The 20,746-nt window shown below is 43.3% G+C and overlaps 1 protein-coding gene across 10 annotated transcripts in view; it reads left to right on the top strand.

Moving 5' to 3' along the window:
- UBR4 (ubiquitin protein ligase E3 component n-recognin 4) overlaps positions 1-20,746 on the top strand; it is a 127,950-nt gene that overhangs the window by 64,428 nt on the left and 42,776 nt on the right. For 5 of the 10 annotated variants that reach the window (XM_033433099.2, XM_033433100.2, XM_033433105.2 and 2 more), the window contains 15 exons: positions 931-1,086; positions 1,795-1,969; positions 8,550-8,646; positions 9,526-9,633; positions 10,074-10,190; positions 11,371-11,580; positions 13,106-13,255; positions 14,500-14,727; positions 15,483-15,561; positions 16,040-16,285; positions 17,611-17,779; positions 18,304-18,448; positions 19,031-19,116; positions 19,834-19,921; positions 20,183-20,376. In XM_033433099.2, coding sequence (XP_033288990.2) covers positions 931-1,086; positions 1,795-1,969; positions 8,550-8,646; positions 9,526-9,633; positions 10,074-10,190; positions 11,371-11,580; positions 13,106-13,255; positions 14,500-14,727; positions 15,483-15,561; positions 16,040-16,285; positions 17,611-17,779; positions 18,304-18,448; positions 19,031-19,116; positions 19,834-19,921; positions 20,183-20,376 — 2,248 coding nt within the window. The remainder of the gene's footprint in view (positions 1-930; positions 1,087-1,794; positions 1,970-8,549; positions 8,647-9,525; positions 9,634-10,073; positions 10,191-11,370; positions 11,581-13,105; positions 13,256-14,499; positions 14,728-15,482; positions 15,562-16,039; positions 16,286-17,610; positions 17,780-18,303; positions 18,449-19,030; positions 19,117-19,833; positions 19,922-20,182; positions 20,377-20,746) is intronic. The other 5 variants (XM_033433101.2, XM_033433107.2, XM_033433108.2 and 2 more) reach the window with 2 other exon arrangements.

The following is a 20,746-nucleotide window of genomic DNA, read 5'->3' on the forward strand; positions in this document are numbered from 1 at the left end:
AACATCTGAACAATCTACTGGAAAATCAGCCCCTGAGTAATTTAAGGGTTGATTGAGAGTTTTCAGTCTGATGTGTCCCTCTATTTGTTTCTTTTTTTTTTTTTTCTTTGTTTTTTTGTTTTGGGCGTTTTATCTTGGATAGATAAGAAAGGGAGAAACTGGCTGTCCCCTCTCGCCTGCTGTCATGGCTTGTTGCTTTCCTTAGGTCTCTTTAGTTGCTGTCATTTCAGGCTTGGGGGTCACTGTTGTGCTGTGCCAGTTATGTTCCTACTGTGCTCTGTGGCTGTCTTGGCTTTTCTCCCCCATGTATCTCATCCAGCATTTTCCTCCTGTCTCAGCTCAGCCCTGATCCTGGATGCTGTGGCTGTCTCTGGGGAATTTCCTTGCTTCGTTATTAGCATCTGATGAGGATGATTAGGAAGTTTGAAATTTCCGAATGAGCTCCCCTCTGGACCATCTGATTAAAAAAACAGACAGGGTTGATTTGAGAGCTCATGATAAGTGATTTCCTAGCATAAGCATAAATTGATTGCAAAACAAATCTCATGAAAATTCAGAATCTATGCTTTTGAATGGTAATGGCTATTTTCCAATCTCAGCAGGTGTCAGTAACACCTAGACTATGGTGACCGTGAAGCATTTTAGCTAGAAAACTGAGTGTCCATGTCACAGATTCTTCTTGAATCTCTGCACTGTTTTACTTGCACTGTGATGTAACAGCGAAGGAAATGCCCAGTGAACTGGGTTTTCACTTCTGTCTAAGTACTGTTTGCAATGCACCATGTATAGTGTTTGTTCCTGTTAGTGATTAACCAGCAAAGCAAATCCTTCCCTTTTTTCTTTGACAACAGGATGTATAAACTGCATTGTGTCTTCTGCACTATGTAGTTTGATGCTTTTGCCCCGAAGAGGGGTTTTTACCTGTAACAGCTCTCGTTACTCTCTCAGCTCCAGCCTCAGACGACGAGGGCAGCACAGCAGCAACTGATGGTTCCACCCTTCGGACCTCCCCTGCTGACCACGGTGGTAGTGTGGGCTCGGAGAGCGGGGGAAGTGCAGTGGACTCGGTGGCTGGCGAGCACAGTGGTAATGTGGCTGGAGGTCCTGATATCCTTGGGCAGAGAGGGTGGGGACAAAATAGAAATCCCTGCCTGGGCCCTAGGATTGGTTTCAGCAAGGGGAAGTTTAATTATCTGTTAGTGGAAGAAAGAAATGACATACATAATCCCAAATCATGATTAATTGAAAACAATTATGGTATGACTTTGAAATCAGTCCTATGGTGGTTTTTGCTTCTTCTGTTGGGGAAGAGATTTTGGGCAGTCCCATTGTTAATGATCTGGTATATTAATATAGCAGGCCATCTGTACTAGCTGGTGGGGGTTGGGATTCTAGAATGAGGAAGCATGACAAGCCATTTTGGTTTGATCTCAAAAATCAGTCTCTGCTTAAAAATTGGATATGAAAATTTTTTGTGGAAGAGATATAGAGTAGCTGATAATTTTGAGATTCCCAAATCAGTATATGTTTCTTCTGGAGTATGAGATGGAAATTTATCCACAGTTGAGATTAATTGTTCTTGTGGATGGATCTTCTGTTCTTTGGGTACCCAGAAGAGTCATTTAGTCATTTAGTCCTGTGGGACCGAAATCGTGAATTCAATCCTTATTGACCTTCACACAGAAGAAAAAAATTTTCTAAAGCTACCAGTCAGGTAATTGCTGACTTCAGAATGCACTGGATTCCACTGTGCTTTGGGAGTTGATTTGCACTTTTTAAACCATTTCCCTCTAGTATCTGGCCGGAGCAGTGCTTATGGTGATGCCACAGCAGAGGGGCATCCGGCTGGACCAGGAAGTGTCAGTTCAAGCACTGGCGCCATCAGCACCACCACCGGACATCAGGAAGGAGATGGCTCCGAGGGAGAAGGAGAAGGGGAAGGGGAAGGAGATGTCCACGCTAGCAACAGGTCAGGAGCTGGCCACTTGCACTCAAGAGGCTTTCCTAGGGGAGAATGTTTCAGGAATAGGATGATGGATCAGTTGCAGGAGGTGGAGTGGTGATAACAGTTTATTTCTTTTGAAATGTAAAGGTAATAGACTCGTGAAACAGTGTAAAAACCTTAAGAAGTGTTCTAGGTCTGTCTTCTGGTCCTAATTAGAATTTCATCAAATCAATTGCAGAGAGAATAGAAAGTGGTTCTTCGCGTAGGGCCCCCCTATATCCCTTAGTAAAGGGATTGTCGTAAAAACACGTATCCTCCTTAGTCAAATCTTTCTTGTTTCATCATTAACCATGCACTCATTTTGTAGCATTCTCTTTACAAGTGACACTGTTCTGGGCTCAAAAGTGATAGTGATTAAGTAAATACTAGAAATAACTGCTTGTTCAGCATGTTTATTAGGTAATAGAGAGATCAAACAGCAAATACAAGTTTATGACTAGAAATACCAGTGGTGGGGCATTTGGCATATTGAAAGTAATCCATAAAGTCCTAATCCAGGCCCCTGAAGAAATTCTGGTGGTGTTTGGTGCTGGATTGGTGGAGGAATGTATTCTTAACCAAGAGGTGACTAGAGAAATAGAAGAGGAGGAAGGAAAGAAACCTAAGAATATACTCGTGATACAATGTTTGTTAAATTTGGTGAGGCCCATAGTTATTGCATTAGTGCAGAAATCAGTATTTTGAACTGAAATGATTTCTTTTCTATCAGAAAAAGAGGTAACTGAACAGTCAGGGATCGGAGACATTTTGGGAGAGCATCAGTGAGTGTTTCCTCTATTCCCTGTGTCCTTCCACTTAAACTCTTGCAGCATCCCTTTGGGGAAGATGACCTCTGGCTCAGTTAACTGATGATATTTTGATGGGATTTGTTTCTTAACTGCTTAACCTAAAAGGCATTTTCTACTTAATCTTTTTTTTTCCTCTTCATGTGATTTCTAGGTTAATTCCATGTGTTCAGATAATGTGATCTTTGGTTCTTTGAAGTTTATTTTTCAAAATATTTTTAATCCAGTCTACCTTTGCTTTTTAATTAGAACAGTTAAGTTTGTTTATAACTAATGTTAATTACTGATATATTTGAATTTATTTTGTGCTTCTTATTTGTTCTGCTTGTTTCTGTGTTTCTTTTTCTTTGTAGCCCTCTTGTGGGTTGATTTGCTCTTTTCTCATTCCCCACTGCCCCAGCTTTGCAAGTTTGGAGGTCGTTCACTCTGTTTCCAGTCTTTTAGTAGTTATACTAATCACTTCAACATGCATACTTAACCAAAACTAAAGTTAACTAAGAGCTATATCTTCTTTCTGAATGAGTACCTTAGAATACTTTGCTCATTCTTATCAATTTAAGCAATTATATTTGTGTGTTTTCAGAAAAGTCTTTTTAAAGCTTTCAAGATACTACTGCTCTTTTATATAATTTACGTAGTCAGTGTCTGTTTAGATTTGCTCACATGTTTACCAGTTTCTATGCCCATGTGTTCTTTGTGCATCTCAGACCTTCCATCTAGGATCATTTCCTTCTTGAAGTATGTCATTTAGATTTACCTTTAGGGGAGGTCCCCTGGTTTCAAAATCTCAGGTTTTGTTAGTCTGGAAATGTCTTTATTTAGCTTACATTTTGTGGACGTATTTTTGATGGGTATACAATTTTGTGTTGATGGTTTTATCCTCCCAGAATTGAAAATGGTATCCATTGTTATTGCCAATGAGATGTCACCTGCTGTTACAATTATTGCTTCTTTGAAAACAATGTCTTTACTGCTGCTTTTAAGGTCTTTATCTTGTCACTGTTATTTGTAGCTTTACTAGGATAGGTTTAGGATGGATTCCTTTACATTTGTTCTGCTTGAATGTTTGGGTTAGTGTCTTTTATTAATTCTAGAAACTTCTCATTCATTAATCTCATTCAAATATCTCATTCATTAATCTCATTGGGCATTGCTTCTGCCTCATTTTCTGTTATTTCTCTTTCTGGGACTTCAGTAGATGTTAGACCATCATATTCTCTTCAGGTATCTTAATATCTCTTTTCTTTCTTTTTTGAATTCCTCTGCTTAGTTATTTATAGTTTCCTAAGATTTATTTGAGTGACATCAGAAAACATCAAATACATAGTTATAGGTTTGGAAGATATATAACACTTCTACACTGAAAACTATAAAAGCTAATTGAGAGGAATGAAAGAAGATCTAAATAGATGAAGGGATATACCATGTTATGGATTGAAAGACTCATTATTATAAAGATAACAATTGTCTTAACATTGATACAGGTTCAGTATAATCCCAGTCACAAATCTTAGCTGGCTTTATATGTGTGTCAAAACTGACAAGCTGATCCTAACATTTATTTGGAACAGCAAGGGACTAAGATTAGCTAAGGCAATATAGAAGAAAACCCACAAAATTAGAGGACCACACAACTGTAGCTTATAAAGCTGTGCTCAGTAAGACAGTGGGATATTGGTGCAAGGATAGACAAAATAGATTAATGAAACAGACTAGGGTTCAGAAACAGATTCACACATACATAGCCACCTGATTTATGACACGGATGAGACTTCTGTACAGTGGAAGAAAGATGGTCTTTTCAATCAATGGCAATAGGTTGGTTGGAAATTAATATGGAATAAAATGAGGCTTGACCTGATCATACACAAAAATCAGTTGCTATGGATTTAAACACAAAAGGTAACACCGTACTGGTTTTAGAAGACAAAATATCTTCATAACTTAGGGTGGGCAAAGATTTCTTAAATAGGACACAAAAAGTGTTAACCAAAAGGAAAAAGATACATAGATTAGACTATATTTCAGCAGCTGATTCTTTTTTTCCTCCTTTTGTCTCAGCGTCAGGATTTGAATCAGCTAATTTTTTTTGCAGACTCCTGGATGGGGAAAAAGTGGTACGGGGGGAAGTGGTATATTTGTTTACTTTTAAACTCAGGGTGTAGCCTTCTGTGTTTTTTTAATGAGATTCTCTTAGAAGACCCTCCTCACTTGGGGCAGATTCTAGGCGTCTTTTCCTAGTCCAGACGCCTTGTAAGGTCCTAGCACCCTGATGTACAAGTTGCCTTTAGAGCATCATAGCCTCAAGTTTTCGGATGCCCTGAAATCAGTCTCAGGGCTCTGCTAACCCCTCTGGATTTCTGTCTTCACTCATTTCCTGGCCTAATAATTTCTTGATTGCTGGTGAGCTCATTATTGCTTTTATTTTGACCTTGTATTCTGTGATCTTTCTAAATTCACTTAAATTCTAATTATCGGTTTTGGTAATTAGATTAATCCTAATTATGGGTTTGGTAATTAGATTAATTCTTACCACAGGTTCTGCATGAACAATCTTGTCTCTTGTAAATAATGACATTCAACTTTCTTCCCTTCAATCTTTACACTTTTTAACTGTTTTCTCTTGCCTTATTGTATTGGGTAGGAGGGAAGTAGTGATGGTGGAAATCCTTACCTCATTCCCAGACACAGGAGGAAAGGTTTCCTATTTTACCATGAAGTGTGGTGTTAACTAGAAGGTTTTCTAGGATATTCTTTTTATTTATTTATTTATTTAATTTTATTGTGTGTGTGTGTGTGTGTGTGGTACGCGGGCCTCTCACTGTTGTGACCTCTCCCGTTGCGGAGCACAGGCTCCGGACGCGCAGGCTCAGCGGCCATGGCTCACGGGCCCAGCCGCTCCGCGGCATGTGGGATCTTCCCGGACCGGGGCACGAACCCATGTCCCCTGCATCGGCAGGCGGACTCTCAACCACTGGGCCACCACGGAAGCCCTCCTAGGATATTCTTTATCAAATTAAGTTCTGTTAGTAGTTTGCTGGGAGATATTTTATCTTGGGTTGGTTTCTGAAGCTTTCCAGTTGCTTTTGTGGCGCTTAGTTGATTATATGTTTTTCTCCTTTATTCTGTTTAAGGTTGTAAATTACAGTAATTGATATTTTCCATTATCAAACCAACCTTCTGGGGACACCTGATCGTGATGTCTTACCCTTTGCATCACTGGGTTTGATTTGCTGATATTTTATTTAGGCCTGTAATTTTTCTTCTTTGAAGTGTTTTTGTCAGGTATCAGTGTTCATGTTATTCTGGCCTCATAAAGTAAGTGAGGACATGTTTCCCATTTCTCTGTTCTCTACAAGAGTTTGTGTAAGATTGGTTTTATTTCGTCTGAATTCTTGGAAAAATTTAGCTGTGAAGTCACCTGGGTCTCTAAGGGAAGACTTTCAACTATAGATTCGTTTTTTAAATGACACAGAATTATTACTGTTTCTTCACGTGTCAATTTTGGTATGTTGTGCTTTTCAAGGAATTCATTCATTTTACTGGCATAAAGTTGTTCATAATATACCTTATCATCCTTTTAATGTGTTTAGGATTTGTAGTGATATACCTTTTTTCATTTCTAGTATGGGTAGCAAATATTTTTCCCCAAAAAAGTCAGTCTTGCTAGAAGTTATCAACTTTATTTACAAAGAACCAACATGTGGCTTTGATTTTTCTCTGTTGTATGCCTACTTCCTGTTTCATTTCCACTCTTGATTATTTCCTTTCTCTTCTTACTAACTTTCTTGTTTTAGTATCTTAATTTTTGGCGGGGGGGGGATAATTTTCTGGGTTTTTTTAGCGTTGTAAGGTGGAAGGTTAAATCATTGATTTTAAACCTTTCTTTTTCAATACATATTTGAAGCTATATATTTCTCTCTAAAATTCCCTTTAACATTGCTTTGGCTGGAGCTCACATATTTTTATACGTTGTATTTTCATTGCTGTTCAGTTCAAAATGTTTTCTAAATTCTTTTGTAATTTAGTCTTTGGCCCGTGGGCTATTTAGAAATACGTTGCCAAATTTCCAAACATTTGGGGATTTTCTAATTATTTTTCTATTATTGATAGTTTAATTTACTATGGTTGGGGAACATACTATGTGATTTCGATCCTTTGAAATTTCTTGAGACTCATTATTTCGAAAATGTTGTTATATCTTTTTAGGATTTTCATTTGTTTTTAGCTAGAGGGTCAATTTAGGTAACCTAGCCATATTGCTAATGAAATTCTCTAAAGTTGTTTTAAGTTAACTGTATTTTTCAGGAATAAGTTAGTTAAAGAATTGTTAAGTAACTTATTGTTTTAAATAATAGAATAACTGAATTGGTTTTACTTTGTCGCAAGGAGGGAATTGTAACTTTGGTACACTGTTTAATTTTTTTGTTAAGTGGCAAGAGTACTAGTGTCTTAAGAGTTTGAAAAGTCAGTAATCTGGCATGATCTTGGTCCAGATCCAGACTCTACTCATTATGTTGGCTCTTCCCTTTCTGTATATATTCACATGCACGTTCTCCAAATTTGAGGATTTTAATCCATCTCAGAACTTGTTATGTTTTATCCTAAAAGTATTAAGCTGCTGCTGTCATCTCACCTTTCATCACTTGTACCTTATCTGTTCCTGAGCAATTTTATTCATTTGTAGTCCTCACACAGCTGGTCTAATTATTTGAAGATGCATGCCTGGGCTTTTGTGTATTACTGTATTCTGAAGGTTGTTTAGCTCATTCCTTCAAGTTCTTTTTGGAACAATTGTCATTTATTATTCAAGACTCTATTTTCATTCAGACTTTTATTATACTGAAAATATTCTGGATACCTGCTAGGATATGGAATGCATGAAAATCACACTTAAAAAATATGAAGGCATGTGGTTTCTTACACACGTAAAGTAAAATGAAGCAAAATGGTTTATTAATTTTGAGAGTGAATCCATGAATTGATTTAGCAAATGCACTGTTAATCTGTGTAAGATTGTGTTAGGTGAGACTGCCAACCCACTTGTTGACAAGACCCTAATTAATTTTCATATTGGTCCTCTTGCATCAGCATATTCACTAGAGATCCAGAAACACACATTTGTTGTACTACAGAAGTCCAGCTGTATATCTGCAGATGAAGAAGGCTAGGTAGTGGCCAACTGCATATATGGGAGAACTCACGGTTCTAGTATTGATGCTGAGATTGAATTTTATACTAGGAAAAATGATGACTAAGCTGTGAGAGGGCAAAGCAGTGACTGGCCTTCCTAAGGACTTGGGAAGCAAGAAAAAAGGGCTAGGTCACTATACAATTGGATGATGTAAAATTTGTAGACGGGAGAATTCCAGAAAATAATGCCTGGAGGCAGAATAGGGCCATGTGTTGGGAAAAGCCATAGAGCTTACTGTTGAAGGTTTGGTTTGAATAGTGAGAACAGCTAGGACCTGGTTGCTTGAGAAATATCTTAACTTTCCTGTAGTAAGTTTTCAGTACCATCAGTTGTATCTTGGAATAGTTTTGCTCCACTTTAACAGAGTGAGATTTTTCCTTCTATGTTGCTGGTACACCAAAGGCATGTCTTAACAGTTTTTTTTTTTTTTTTTTTTTTTAATTCTAGGATTGTTCCTAAGAAGTAGCTTCCTTATTTACGTCAGTGGCAGGAGGAAAGAACTATATTCAGCTGGTTAGTGTTTGTGTATTAGCTCATGTTTCATGTATTTTCCCTGGTCATGTAGGCTGCACATGGTCCGTCTGATGCTGTTGGAGAGACTACTGCAAACTTTGCCCCAGTTACGAAGTGTTGGAGGTGTCCGGGCCATTCCATACATGCAGGTATCCCTCAGTTCACTTGGGTCTGTCACATCAGAGTTGGACCATCCTTAAGCATGCTCACAGCTCTCCTTCTGAGGCTCTGTAAGACTTGGTTTGGTATTAGCTCATAGAATAATGGATGTAATTTTGAATTGCAAGTTATAGCCCTTCATTTTATAGATGAGAAGGCCGAGGATCAGAGAATGAAATTAAAAATTTTCTACAGCCATCCAGCTAGTTATTGACAGAGCCAGGAACAAAAGTCTGCTCCAGAGATTCTTAGTGTCTAGTAACTCTTTTTTTTTTTTTTTTTGCGGTACGCGGGCCTCTCACTGTTGTGGCCTCTCCTGTTGCGGAGCACAGGCTCCGGGCATGCAGGCTCAGCGGCCATGGCTCACGGGCCCAGCCGCTCCGCGGCACGTGGGATCTTCCCGGACCGGGGCACGAACCTATGTCCCCTGCATTGGCAGGCGGACTCTCAACCACTGCACCACCAGGAAAGCCCTAGTAACTCTTTATTAATATTAGTAGTAGAGTGTCGTCTGATAGCTGTTCTCCCACTAGCTGCCTTCGTCTTAGGCAAAATTGTTCTTTAATTAGAATACCATAGTGCCATTTCTTAAGCCACTTTGGTTGGATATAGTATAGTGTAGGCTAGTCAATTAGTTTTGCAGAACATTTTCTGTGATGACAAGGGTAGCATATGCCATAATTTGACTCTTCTGACTCTGGACACTTCAACTTTGGTTACCTTAGGACTTAGAGAACCTTTTCATGGATTATTGTTATGATTGACAGGGCAGTCAGGAAGACTGGGATTTCTTCTGAAACACCTTGTGTTTAGAATTGTTGTTCTTTAGGGAATTGGCTTTCATGTTTTATCTCTCTGTTGACGTCCAGGTCATTCTGATGCTTACTACAGATCTGGATGGAGAAGATGAGAAAGACAAGGGGGCCCTGGACAACCTGCTCTCCCAGCTTATTGCTGAACTGGGCATGGATAAGAAGGTGAAATTTGAGAGTCATACTGTGTGAGAGGCAGGGATTGGCTGAGATCAGTTTTCAGTTTTTCATTCCTCTCTTAGAGGAACTTCACCTAGTTTCAAGGGGTGACCCTCCACTGGGGGCTCCAGTTGTGTTGATTCATCAGAAACGTTTTTAGTGCCTGCTTTGGCCCTGGCATACTTTTGGCTCTGGCTATAAATGAGGAACAAGACCAAGTCCCTGCCCTCATAGACCTTTTGTAGCTCCACAGGGTGAAAACAACGAACTGGTTGTTTGTATCTTAACATGGCTTCCTAGGTGTATCAGACTCTAGATCATCCACATATAGACCACAGGTACATTGGAGCTTGTTTTGTCTCTGAGTCCAAGTGAGGCAATCTTGTTGAGGGGACGCCTCAAGGTTAAAGTAAGTGTGGTCTTCTGGGCTCCGCCTCTGTCCCCAGGACGTCTCCAAGAAGAACGAACGCAGTGCCCTGAATGAGGTCCACCTGGTGGTGATGAGACTCCTGAGTGTCTTCATGTCCAGGACCAAATCCGGATCCAAGTCTTCCATATGCGAGGTATCTTGCTTTGGGCTAATGGGTGTGGGGAAAGGAAAGAGGATTGTCTGGTTGGCACTCGGACAGTGGGCAGAGGCCTCTGTTAGAGCCAGGCCATTGTCGCTTGAGAGCAGTAACATTCTAAGCTGCCACCGCTCAGGGGCAGAGCATCTACCTTTCTCGGGGTCCCTTCCAAGCTCTGATCTTTTCCAACAATCCCTCCACTGGGGGCGGTTAAAGCGTTTGGAAGTTCCATTATTGAAAAGCAGGAGACTGTTCTGCAAGGCGCAGAGTGGCTAAGAGGATTCCCCTCCTGTATGTTGCTATAAGGTATGGTAATAGAGCAGAGAGAAAGCAGTGGTGTGTGGTGGAAAGGAGATTAACACAAAGCAGAGAAGATAGAAATGGGGCTGAACTGCATCCAATCTTAATGAGCTTCTGAGCTGTGTGGGTGGCTGGGGCTTGCCAGGCTCTCCTAATGGTTTTATTTACAGTAGCTTTTCTCCCGCTTTTCTGTTCATGTGATCACTCACCCCATCTCCTTTGGAAGCTGGTTCTATGGAAAGAGCCCCTACTAGGAGGGTGGGGCTGCAAAGAAGTGCCTATAGTGGAAAGTTTTCTCTCTTTTTAACATAAATGGGCTTCTTTTCTAGCTGCCCAAGGAGAAAGAGAAAACTCTTCCCTGCAGGTGGAAGGGTTATCTAATCCTGGCCTCGTTGGCCTCTGGCACATATGTGTAGGGAGATTAGATTTGGGAACTGGTGTTCCTTTGTTTTCTCTTACCATGCTGCTCTTCAGAAGAGTGGGGGAAATGTTTGAGTTAGTCGGGAAACGTTTTTTTTGTTTTGTTTTGTTTTGTTTTTGCGGTACGCGGGCCTCTCACTATTTTGGCCTCTCCCGTTGTGGAGCACGGGCTCCGGACGCGCGGCCATGGCTCACGGGCCCAGCCGCTCCGTGGCACGTGGGATCCTCCCGGACCGGGGCACGACCCCGTGTCCCCTGCATCGGCAGGCGGACTCCCAACCACTGCGCCACCAGGGAAGCCCCTAGTCGGGAAACTTTTAACTCAAGAGACTGACTCCCTCAGTTCCATGACAGCTTCTCCTAAGGCTGTTGTGAGTGCGTTTCCTACCCCCAACACTCAGCTGAATGCCACACTGTTCTGCAGGCCATTCTTAGCTTCTCCCTGGTTTTTCCCCAGTCATCTTCCCTCATCTCCAGTGCCACAGCAGCAGCCCTGCTGAGCTCTGGCGCTGTGGACTACTGCCTGCACGTGCTCAAGTCCCTGCTGGAGTACTGGAAGAGCCAGCAGAACGATGAGGAACCCGTGGCTACCAGCCAGCTGCTGAAACCACATACTACGTCATCCCCACCCGACATGAGCCCATTCTTCCTCCGCCAGTATGTGAAGGTGAGGTCCTTCCCCGGGCAGTGAACCACTCCTGTCCCTCATCTAGGGCACTGTCCTCTTCAGTCTCAGTGAGTAGCGCTGAAGGAGCCGAGGATGTCACATACTCCCCCTGCTGTTACAGGATGCCCTAGTTTAGAAGATGGGCTTTCTGGTCAGGTGAGTCTGGGAACATGTCCCTCAGGAACAAGTGTTCCCACTTACCAGCCATGAAGCTTGGAGAAGTTCTATCTAACCTTAGTAAGCCTCAGTTGGCACACCTGGAAAATGAGCATACACATAGTATCTGCTTTATAGAGTTGTTGTGAGCATTGGATGAGGTGATGTTTGTAAAGCGCAGTGCCTAGCACATAGCAGTGCTCAATAAATGTTAATTATTATTACCATTTCTGTTCCATTGGAGGAGTCCATGTAGTGGAGCAAGATGGCCTGGGGTAGCTGTGCTGCTTATTGCATACTCAGGACTGCTTCGAATAGTATGGGAGTATAACAGGGCACAAATTGTGAATCTGGTCATGTCCTTCTCTTTGTATAACCTTCTAGTGGTTTTCCATAACTTTTCAGCCAAAAAGTTCTTTGCCGATCCAGCTATCTACTTAACTCTCTACTTTATCAACTGTAACACCCCTGCATGCAGCCCTGCTAATCTGTGTGTCTCTCCCAGCGTACATGCTGTCCCTTCAGAAATTTTTTCCTCTCCTTCTGCATCCCTTCCTTCCCCTGTCTAGTTAACTCCTAGCCCTTCTTCAAGACCCAGCTCAAGTATTGGATCTTTTCCCAGAACACACTTTTCTGCTGTCTGAGCGAGATGGCCTTTCCCTGGGTCCCAGAGCACCCTGTGCACACATGTGGAGTCTTCCCCTCCAGACTATCAGCAAAGACCATATTTTATTTCTCTTCACACGCCCAGTGCTTGACATAGATCTGATAAACAGCTGGTGATTGAATATGTGGGACACATGCCCCCAAACTCTCACAGTGTCTTCCTGGGGACCACACAGGTTGTAGGATGGCTGTTGTTTCCGTTGTCCTCAATCTCTCGGTACCCCTGCCTCTGTGTGTGGGCCCAGGATCTCGACTGAGTTTAGTGATCTTTGACACCCCCTTGGTTACACGAATGTTTCTTGTTGTCATGGAAAGCTTTGGTTCTAGGGAATGGAATACATCTCATAGAAAGTCAGAAATCCTTCTCCATTGCTGTTTTTTCAATTTTTTCCTATTCTAATTTTTGTGTAAGCAGAGTAAAATCAATCCAGTGTCAAAAACCAGAGTGAAATGTTAGAACTTTAAAGAGCAGTGAGATCTGCCTCCACAATAAGCTTTGCATGTAATGAAATTGCCCCCGGGAGCCTGGGGTCTTCCTGGGTTTGTAAACTGAACTATCCGTCGGTGAAGGCTCCAGCTTTGAAAGGTGCCATTTACCATCTCCAGTGTGAGGTTCTCCTAGTGAGCAATAGACCAGCCTTTTTCCTAACTGCGGTCGGGAAATTGTCAATCACAGGTTCTTACACAAATGTTCTTCTCCCAGGGCCATGCTGCTGATGTGTTTGAGGCCTACACTCAGCTTCTCACAGAGATGGTACTGAGGCTGCCATACCAGATCAAAAAGATCGCTGACACCAATTCTCGAATCCCACCTCCTGTCTTTGATCATTCGTGGTTTTACTTTCTCTCAGAGGTAAGTGAAGGTCCCAGTCGAGGAGAGGACACGTCGGCTGTGACTGCCTTTGTGGCTCCCTTGCATCCTAAGCATCAGGTGGTATTTCCCCCAGCAGAGTCCCTCCCACCATTTAGGTCTTGCCCCTCCAGAGTGTACTATGTGGTGAAACTGTGGAAGATGTGTGTCAGAGCAAGCCATCCACTTTAGTGTTTGGTTCTCTACACTTACCTTCGCCCACATGTGGTGATAATGGACAAGTTTAATAGTTTGGACTCTGCCTGGAAAACAGAAAGTATACTAGTTAAATGAACTGAGAGATTTTAATATAGAGAATTGGTTAAGCAGCCACTGAAGAACCGCAGAGATAAAAAGGGAACGTTGTGGTAACACAGGGGTAGTAGCCGCAAGCAGCAGCAGCAGCAGCCCCCCGAGTGCAGAGGAGAGGCCGGCGGAGCTGAGGAGGGGCTGCCGCTGCTCGCACCTCAGGAGCCCAGAAGGGGTGTGATGTGGTGGAGTCTGGAAGCTCTAAAAGAAGCCGGTGAACAGGACCGCCCGGACCTGGTTTGTCCTTGACTGTTGAAGAGATGCTGGAGGCCGCTAGGGTGAAGGGCTGCTCCTAGGACGGCAGGCAGGTGGGAAGGAGCAAGTCCCTTCTCTCCCTCCTGCCTTTTGGTGTCCCTCCAGTGCTCCCCACTGGCAGAACCTAAGAGGGGACCAGCCGGCAAGAAACAGCGCAGTTAGCTTTAGTTCTGGACTGGACGTCACAGAGCAGGGTGTGGTGGGGTGGCTTTGGAGCCGAGAGGAAATGGCTGAATAACCTGCACAGCAAGCATGAGATTAACTCTGGGAAGAATAATGTTAGCAAACCCCAAACAGCCATTTCAAGTCATGTAGATGTAACGGCGCAGCTTCTTCCCCACCTCTTTTACCTGAAAGAGAGATTCTGAATGTTATTTTTCTTCACGCGTTCATTCTGGGTGGGCTGGAGTGCAGACCAGCCTCCTATAGATTCCTAGGTACTCCACGAGCAGTGGCAGGCATGTTGCTCCTTTTCCCTTTCTGACGTTTTCCTTTCTGTGCCTGTCTTTCTGCTGGTCCTTGTAAGGAATACTAAAGCTCACCAGGGCCTAGCTTGACAGCAAGGAAGTAGCTTGGTCTGTGTTACCAGGTTTTAGTAACAGCTCATGAAAACCCGAGGCGCTGTGGCTGGTACAGATACAGTTCCAGAGTCATTGACTCTTTGTGTCGTTTCTCCCCTCAAGTACCTGATGATCCAGCAAACTCCATTTGTGCGCCGGCAAGTCCGCAAACTTCTGCTCTTCATCTGTGGGTCAAAGGAGAAATACCGCCAGCTCCGGGATTTGCACACCCTCGACTCCCATGTGCGCGGGATCAAGAAGCTGCTGGAGGAGCAGGGGATCTTCCTCCGGGCAAGTGTGGTTACAGCCAGCTCTGGCTCCGCCCTGCAGTATGACACGCTCATCAGCCTGGTACGGCCGGTGTTGGGTGGTGTGGTAGGGCAGGGGAGGCTGTGGATGAGGCTCAGCCAAGTGGGTAATAGGATGGAGCAGCACACACAGGGCTTTTCGGTATTTTGAGAACATCATGGCCAGGGTTGCGAGCAGGGTAGATCCATGATACCCACCTGGGTGCTATACCACATGCACTTGGCTTCAGGGTCTGCGATTGCCCCTCCCTGGTCCCGCCCCCACCTGGCAGTGGTTCCTCTGTTGTGAGGAGGGGTGGCTTGGGCTTTTTACCAGTGTCATTTGCTCATGTCGTGGGCAGGATCAACCCGGGATTTGTGCACCTCTCATTTTTGTCCCTGAATACTAAAGAAATGATGTATTATCGCCTAAGATCAGTTGTTTCACTTTGGGGAGTAAATTGAATATATTGCATAGGAACATCTAGGAAGAACATCTTCAGTGTTAAAGACTCCTAATCCAGTGTTCTTACTATTATGCTTTTAGCAAGAAAAAAATAAACTGGATTGTAGTGTCTTACGTCATGACCTACCTTTCCTGCTGCATTATTGAGTGGTCTGAAGAATCCCTGAAAACAAAAGGGCTTTGTGTGGTGGGACGTTGAATGTAGGAGGCTCAGTGTTTGGGCCTTGGCCCCAGGTTCACCGGGGCACCGATCAACCTTGCACAGAGGGCGAGGGTTTGTAGTCCAAAGCTGAGGTGATGACCCCTCAAGACAGCGGGTGTGGGTCGTTTCTGGTGATTGGTTTCCATTTCAGATGGAGCACCTGAAAGCCTGTGCAGAGATTGCTGCCCAGCGAACCATCAACTGGCAGAAATTCTGCATCAAAGATGACTGTAAGCAGTGCTTCTCCTTTTGGTTGCTGTTACTCATTCATTCCTTCAAGAACTGTTCATCGAAGCCCACTATATGCCAAGCGTTAAACTGGGTTCTAGAGATACAGCCATGAGCAAGATAGACAGAACTCTGCCCAGCAAAGAAGACAAGTAAAAACTTACAAGATTGCTAAGCGTCCATAGACAAAATGTGGGGTGCGGTGGGACGACAACAAGCATATTGTTGTGGTCAGCTAAGGAGGAGAATCATCTTCTTCACAGGAGTGGGGGCTGGGAGCCAGCCTCTGTGTAGTTGTTGCAGTACTTGTCAGATATTTCCAAAGAGGGTGTAAATTCTTCTGGGAACTTCCAGCAGAGAACCTGGACAAAGGAGGTGGTGGGAGTAGGGCAGCCCTGGCGTCTGGAGCAGGTGCTCCCGTTCTTGTGTGTGAGTCTCGCAGTTGTGTCAGAGCTGAGCCCCTGTCTCCTCTGCCTGCAGCTGTCCTGTACTTCCTCCTCCAAGTCAGCTTCTTGGTGGATGAGGGCGTGTCTCCGGTGCTGCTGCAGCTGCTCTCCTGTGCTCTGTGCGGCAGCAAAGTCCTCGCTGCACTGGCGGCCTCGGCAGGGCCCTCCAGTGCTTCCTCCTCCTCAGCCCCTGTGGCCACTGGTTCTGGACAAGCCACAACACAGTCAAAGTCGTCCACAAAGAAGAGTAAGAAAGAAGAAAAGGAAAAGGAGAAAGAGGGTAAGGGTCACCTTCTTGTCTCAGTGACCAGGGTGATGTGTTCTAATCTCTCTCAGAGCACATCGTTCATTCTCTTCTTCTTTTTTTTTTAATTAATTTTTATTGGCATATAGTTGCTTTACAACGTTGTGTTAGTTTCTTGCTGTATTGCAAAGTGAATCAGTCATACGTATATATATATACTCTCTTTTTTTAGATTTCCTTCCCACTTAGTTCACCACTGAGCACTGAGTAGAGTTCCCTGTGCTATACAGTAGGTTCTCATTAGTTATCTGTTTTACACATAGTAGTGTATGCATGTCAGTCCCAGTCTCCCAGTTCATTGCATTCCCCCCTTCCCCCCTTGGTAACCATAAGTTTGTCATTCTCTTCTTCTGAAAGGTTTTTCATCCTGATTTACAGGGACCTAAAACCCAAATGCCCTCTAGTGTCATTTTCAGTTATGTTGAAGGTGACACCTTAAAGAGTGTGACTTCCGTACCTAGTGTCTGTAACGGGAAATGTCAAAGTGCACCATACATTTTTACTAGGCCCAAGTTTCTTTTAATATGAAATAATAACACTTGCTCGTGGAGAGATTGTCGGTGTTAAATGAAACTATGCTTATAAATGTGCCTTGTAAACTGGTAAATGCTCTACAAATGGACACTGTAGTGAGCTTTAGCTGATTCCTTGCCATCAGAAAGGCAAAAGCGTTTTTCTGCGTTCCTGATTTTCATGGTCCTTGGAGGCCTGAGACAGGTGATGGGTGGAGAGCAGTTGAGGTTCACATTCCCCAATGAATTATTCAGATCTCTCTGTGCCAGTCTGTGGTAATGTTGACTGTTGTAGGTAGCAAACTTCTGAAAGGAAATTCCTTCTCCAATGTGACTATCTTTGTCGGTGCCAGGCTTGTAGAGGTACTTTTTTTGGTAGGATTATTATATCTGGGGCTGACTTTTTGTCTCTTAGTAAACAACTGAAAGTTTTTTTTTTTTTTTCCCCCTGCGGTACGCGGGCCTCTCACTGTTGTGGCCTCTCCTGTTGCGGAGCACAGGCTCCGGACGCGCAGGCCCAGCAGCCATGGTTCACGGGCCCAGCCGCTCCGCAGCACACGGGATCCTCCTGGACCGGGGCACGAACCCGCGTCCCCTGCATCGGCAGGCGGACTCCCAACCACTGTGCCACCAGGGAAGCCCCTGAAAGTTGTTTTCAAATCATAACCATTTTGGTGAAACTTTAAAACATGGACAGAATTCCCTCTCTTTCCACCTGAGCACTGGCTGTAGGACCCTAGACCACTTCTTCCTACTTTTCAGCCCTTCAGTCCTGCTTTGATCTTGCAGGTGAGAGCTCAGGAAGCCAGGAGGATCAGCTGTGCACAGCTCTGGTGAACCAGCTGAACAAATTTGCAGATAAGGAGACCTTGGTCCAGTTTCTGCGTTGCTTCCTCTTAGAGTCCAATTCTTCCTCGGTGCGCTGGCAGGCCCACTGCCTGACGCTGCATATCTACAGGTAGGGTCCGGGGCTTAGTTTTAGCAGACTGTGTGGGTCTGGGACCAGAGTGGGTGATGTATCAGCAGTTCTGTCTTGGCTCTATGTTCCATACTCAAGGTCGTCCGTACTCTAAGTATTTACACCAATCTGAATCCTCTTGACTATTACAGATTTCTTCATTGAGTTATCTGCTTTTTGGCTATTAAACTGATGTCAGAAGCAAGAGATGATCTGTTTTCCACTAAGAAGGCTATGTTTACAAGTTTGTAAAATGACCAGGCTTGACTCTTTAGGGTAACAAAGCTCAGTTTCTGCCATTGAGAGATGTCAGATGGTGGGAATAAATCACCTCCTGAAGACAGGAAAGGATCATGCTACATCTGTTAAGGTTGATTGTCAAAAGAACAGTAGAGCCATTCAAACTTAACCCATAGTTGTGGGGAAATAGATACATCTCCAAAACGGTACCTGGGCCTTGTTGATAAATAAAGGAACCTCAGGGTTTTCTGCTGCTTATAATATGAGCTGTCATTTATCTACAGAAACTCTAGCAAATCTCAACAGGAGCTCCTGCTAGATCTGATGTGGTCTATATGGCCAGAACTCCCAGCCTACGGTCGTAAGGCTGCCCAATTTGTGGACCTACTAGGATATTTCTCCTTGAAAACCCCACAAACAGAGAAGAAGGTAACAGATGATTGACGGTTGGAGAGGCTAACTTGGCCACATTTTAACCTTTTTTATCTTGAGTTAAGAACGTTATGATCAACCCACATGGGAGTACATATATGAAATCTCTTTTAAATATATATTAAGCACTCCCAGTATGTATGCCACCTAGATAATATACACTAGCAAATAAGTATAGTCTGAATTTGGCTTAGCCAATAGAAGTAGATAAAGTGGGGAAGAAAATGCAACTCATTAAAGTTGCTTGGGAAAGAAAGTGCTCCTCTGGGTTTCCTGGCAGTCCTGATCACATATCCAACGTGTTTTTGCAATTAGATAACCATTTCATGGCTTCTCCATAATAATAAAATTTCTCTCCCTCCACAAGGTATAGAAAGAGGGGCTGTCACTACGATCGTGGAAACTACTAAAGAAGATAGAATCCTTTAAATGACTAGGAGTTAGGCTCAGCTTTGTTTGATTCTGAATGAGGGCTGCTACTTCTAGGGCGGTATCAGCTAGAAAGCAGAGGAAAAGTTTTTGCCAGTAAGACTTTCCCTTAGGCTTTGATTCTGGTCCTATATTGACTTCTGTTTTCAGTTGAAAGAATATTCACAGAAGGCTGTGGAGATTCTTCGTACTCAGAACCACATTCTTACCAACCATCCCAACTCCAGCATTTACAAGTGAGTTTTGTTCTGCTTTCTTCCTATTTGAAGCTCGGTCAACAGTCCAGTTGCTATTTCCACATTGATTGGCTCTTATTTATGAATCAATACGCTCCTGTCTAGTTGGTCTTTGAATCCCTCCCTTGTAGTTGGGGCCTTGTGCATAGAAGGTGCTCAAAATGTAACTGCTGAATTAGGGTTTGGTAAGCAATGATTTAAGAAGGTCTCTAGTTTTCAAGGGTCTAAGTGTAAATCACATAAGGCAGGTTTACAGAAATGGCTGCATTAAAAAAAAAAAAAAAAACTTTGGAAGACACTGTTGGCTAAACGGTCAGTTTATTATTTCCCTGGTTTATTAGTGACTGTTCTTTTTTTTTCTCCAAACTTTATTGGGGTATAATTTACATACAACAAAATTTACACATTACAAGTGTACAATTCAGTGATTTTTAGTAAATTTAATTGTGACTCTTCTTTGAGTCAGATTTTAATGTAACATTTAGGATTCCTGTGACCTCAGAACAGCTCAGAAATAGGGAACGTCTAAGGTCACTCCGTTGAAATTCCCTTCCTGTGACTTAACTCTGTTGGGATGTCTCACATTTCCTTGTGTTCTCACTAGAGTGGAGCTTGCCTTGGGGAATATGGAGCCATGGTTTTCTCATGGCTTCTTTGTGAAGCTACATGCTTCCTAAAATGAAAATCTCCTTATGCTAAGACTGCTTTCTTCCTTAGCACCTTGTCTGGCCTAGTGGAGTTTGATGGCTATTACCTGGAGAGTGATCCCTGCCTTGTGTGTAATAATCCAGAAGTGCCGTTTTGTGTAAGTGACATCTTTAACACGGACAGTCCCGAGGCTTACAGGGCCAGTGGGTTTCTTGTTTTTAGAGGTTGATTATTACTGCATAGGCATCCCTCTCCCAGTGGTTGGTTGCAGTTGTATTAATCCTTACCTGCCCTGCTACCTTAAATAGAAACTTCATCCATGGATGAAGAGTGGGTTACACTGATGAGCTTTGAAGAGGACAGGATGAGCCGTTAGCCTTGAACTAACACACTGTTTTGTGTTTACTTTTGCATTTAGTATATCAAGCTGTCTTCCATTAAAGTGGACACAAGGTACACCACCACCCAGCAGGTTGTGAAGCTCATTGGCAGCCACACCATCAGCAAAGTGACGGTGAAAATTGGGGACCTGAAACGGACCAAGATGGTGCGGACTATCAACCTCTATTACAACAACCGAACTGTGCAGGCCATCGTGGAGCTGAAAAACAAGTACGGGCTTTTCAGACTTGGGGAGGGGCAGCAGGCTTATGAGGCTCAATACCAGTTGTTGCCTTTGATTGCTGGAATCAGGTAAAGCAGCACATTCCTGGAGGCCTAGTATGTCCTCTTGCCTCCTTAGGTCATGGCTGAAGGACACAGGTGAAACACCAGTTCTTAAGGATGCTGACGAAAACTATTTTGAAATTATGTCCCATGGAGCCCTCAGGGTCTAAGATCTTCAACAGCCTGAAGGGAAGCTGAGTGAGGGGGACTCTAGGCTTCTCATACCCATGTTAACTAGAGCGGTTCTATTTTTAGATAGACGATTCTATAGGGGAAGTAGTTGTTTCTTGGATTAAGACACTGTTCTCTTGTTCAC

The sequence above is a fragment of the Orcinus orca genome, chromosome 1, assembly GCF_937001465.1.
Source record: "Orcinus orca chromosome 1, mOrcOrc1.1, whole genome shotgun sequence".
Classification (NCBI taxonomy): Eukaryota; Metazoa; Chordata; class Mammalia; order Artiodactyla; family Delphinidae; genus Orcinus; species Orcinus orca.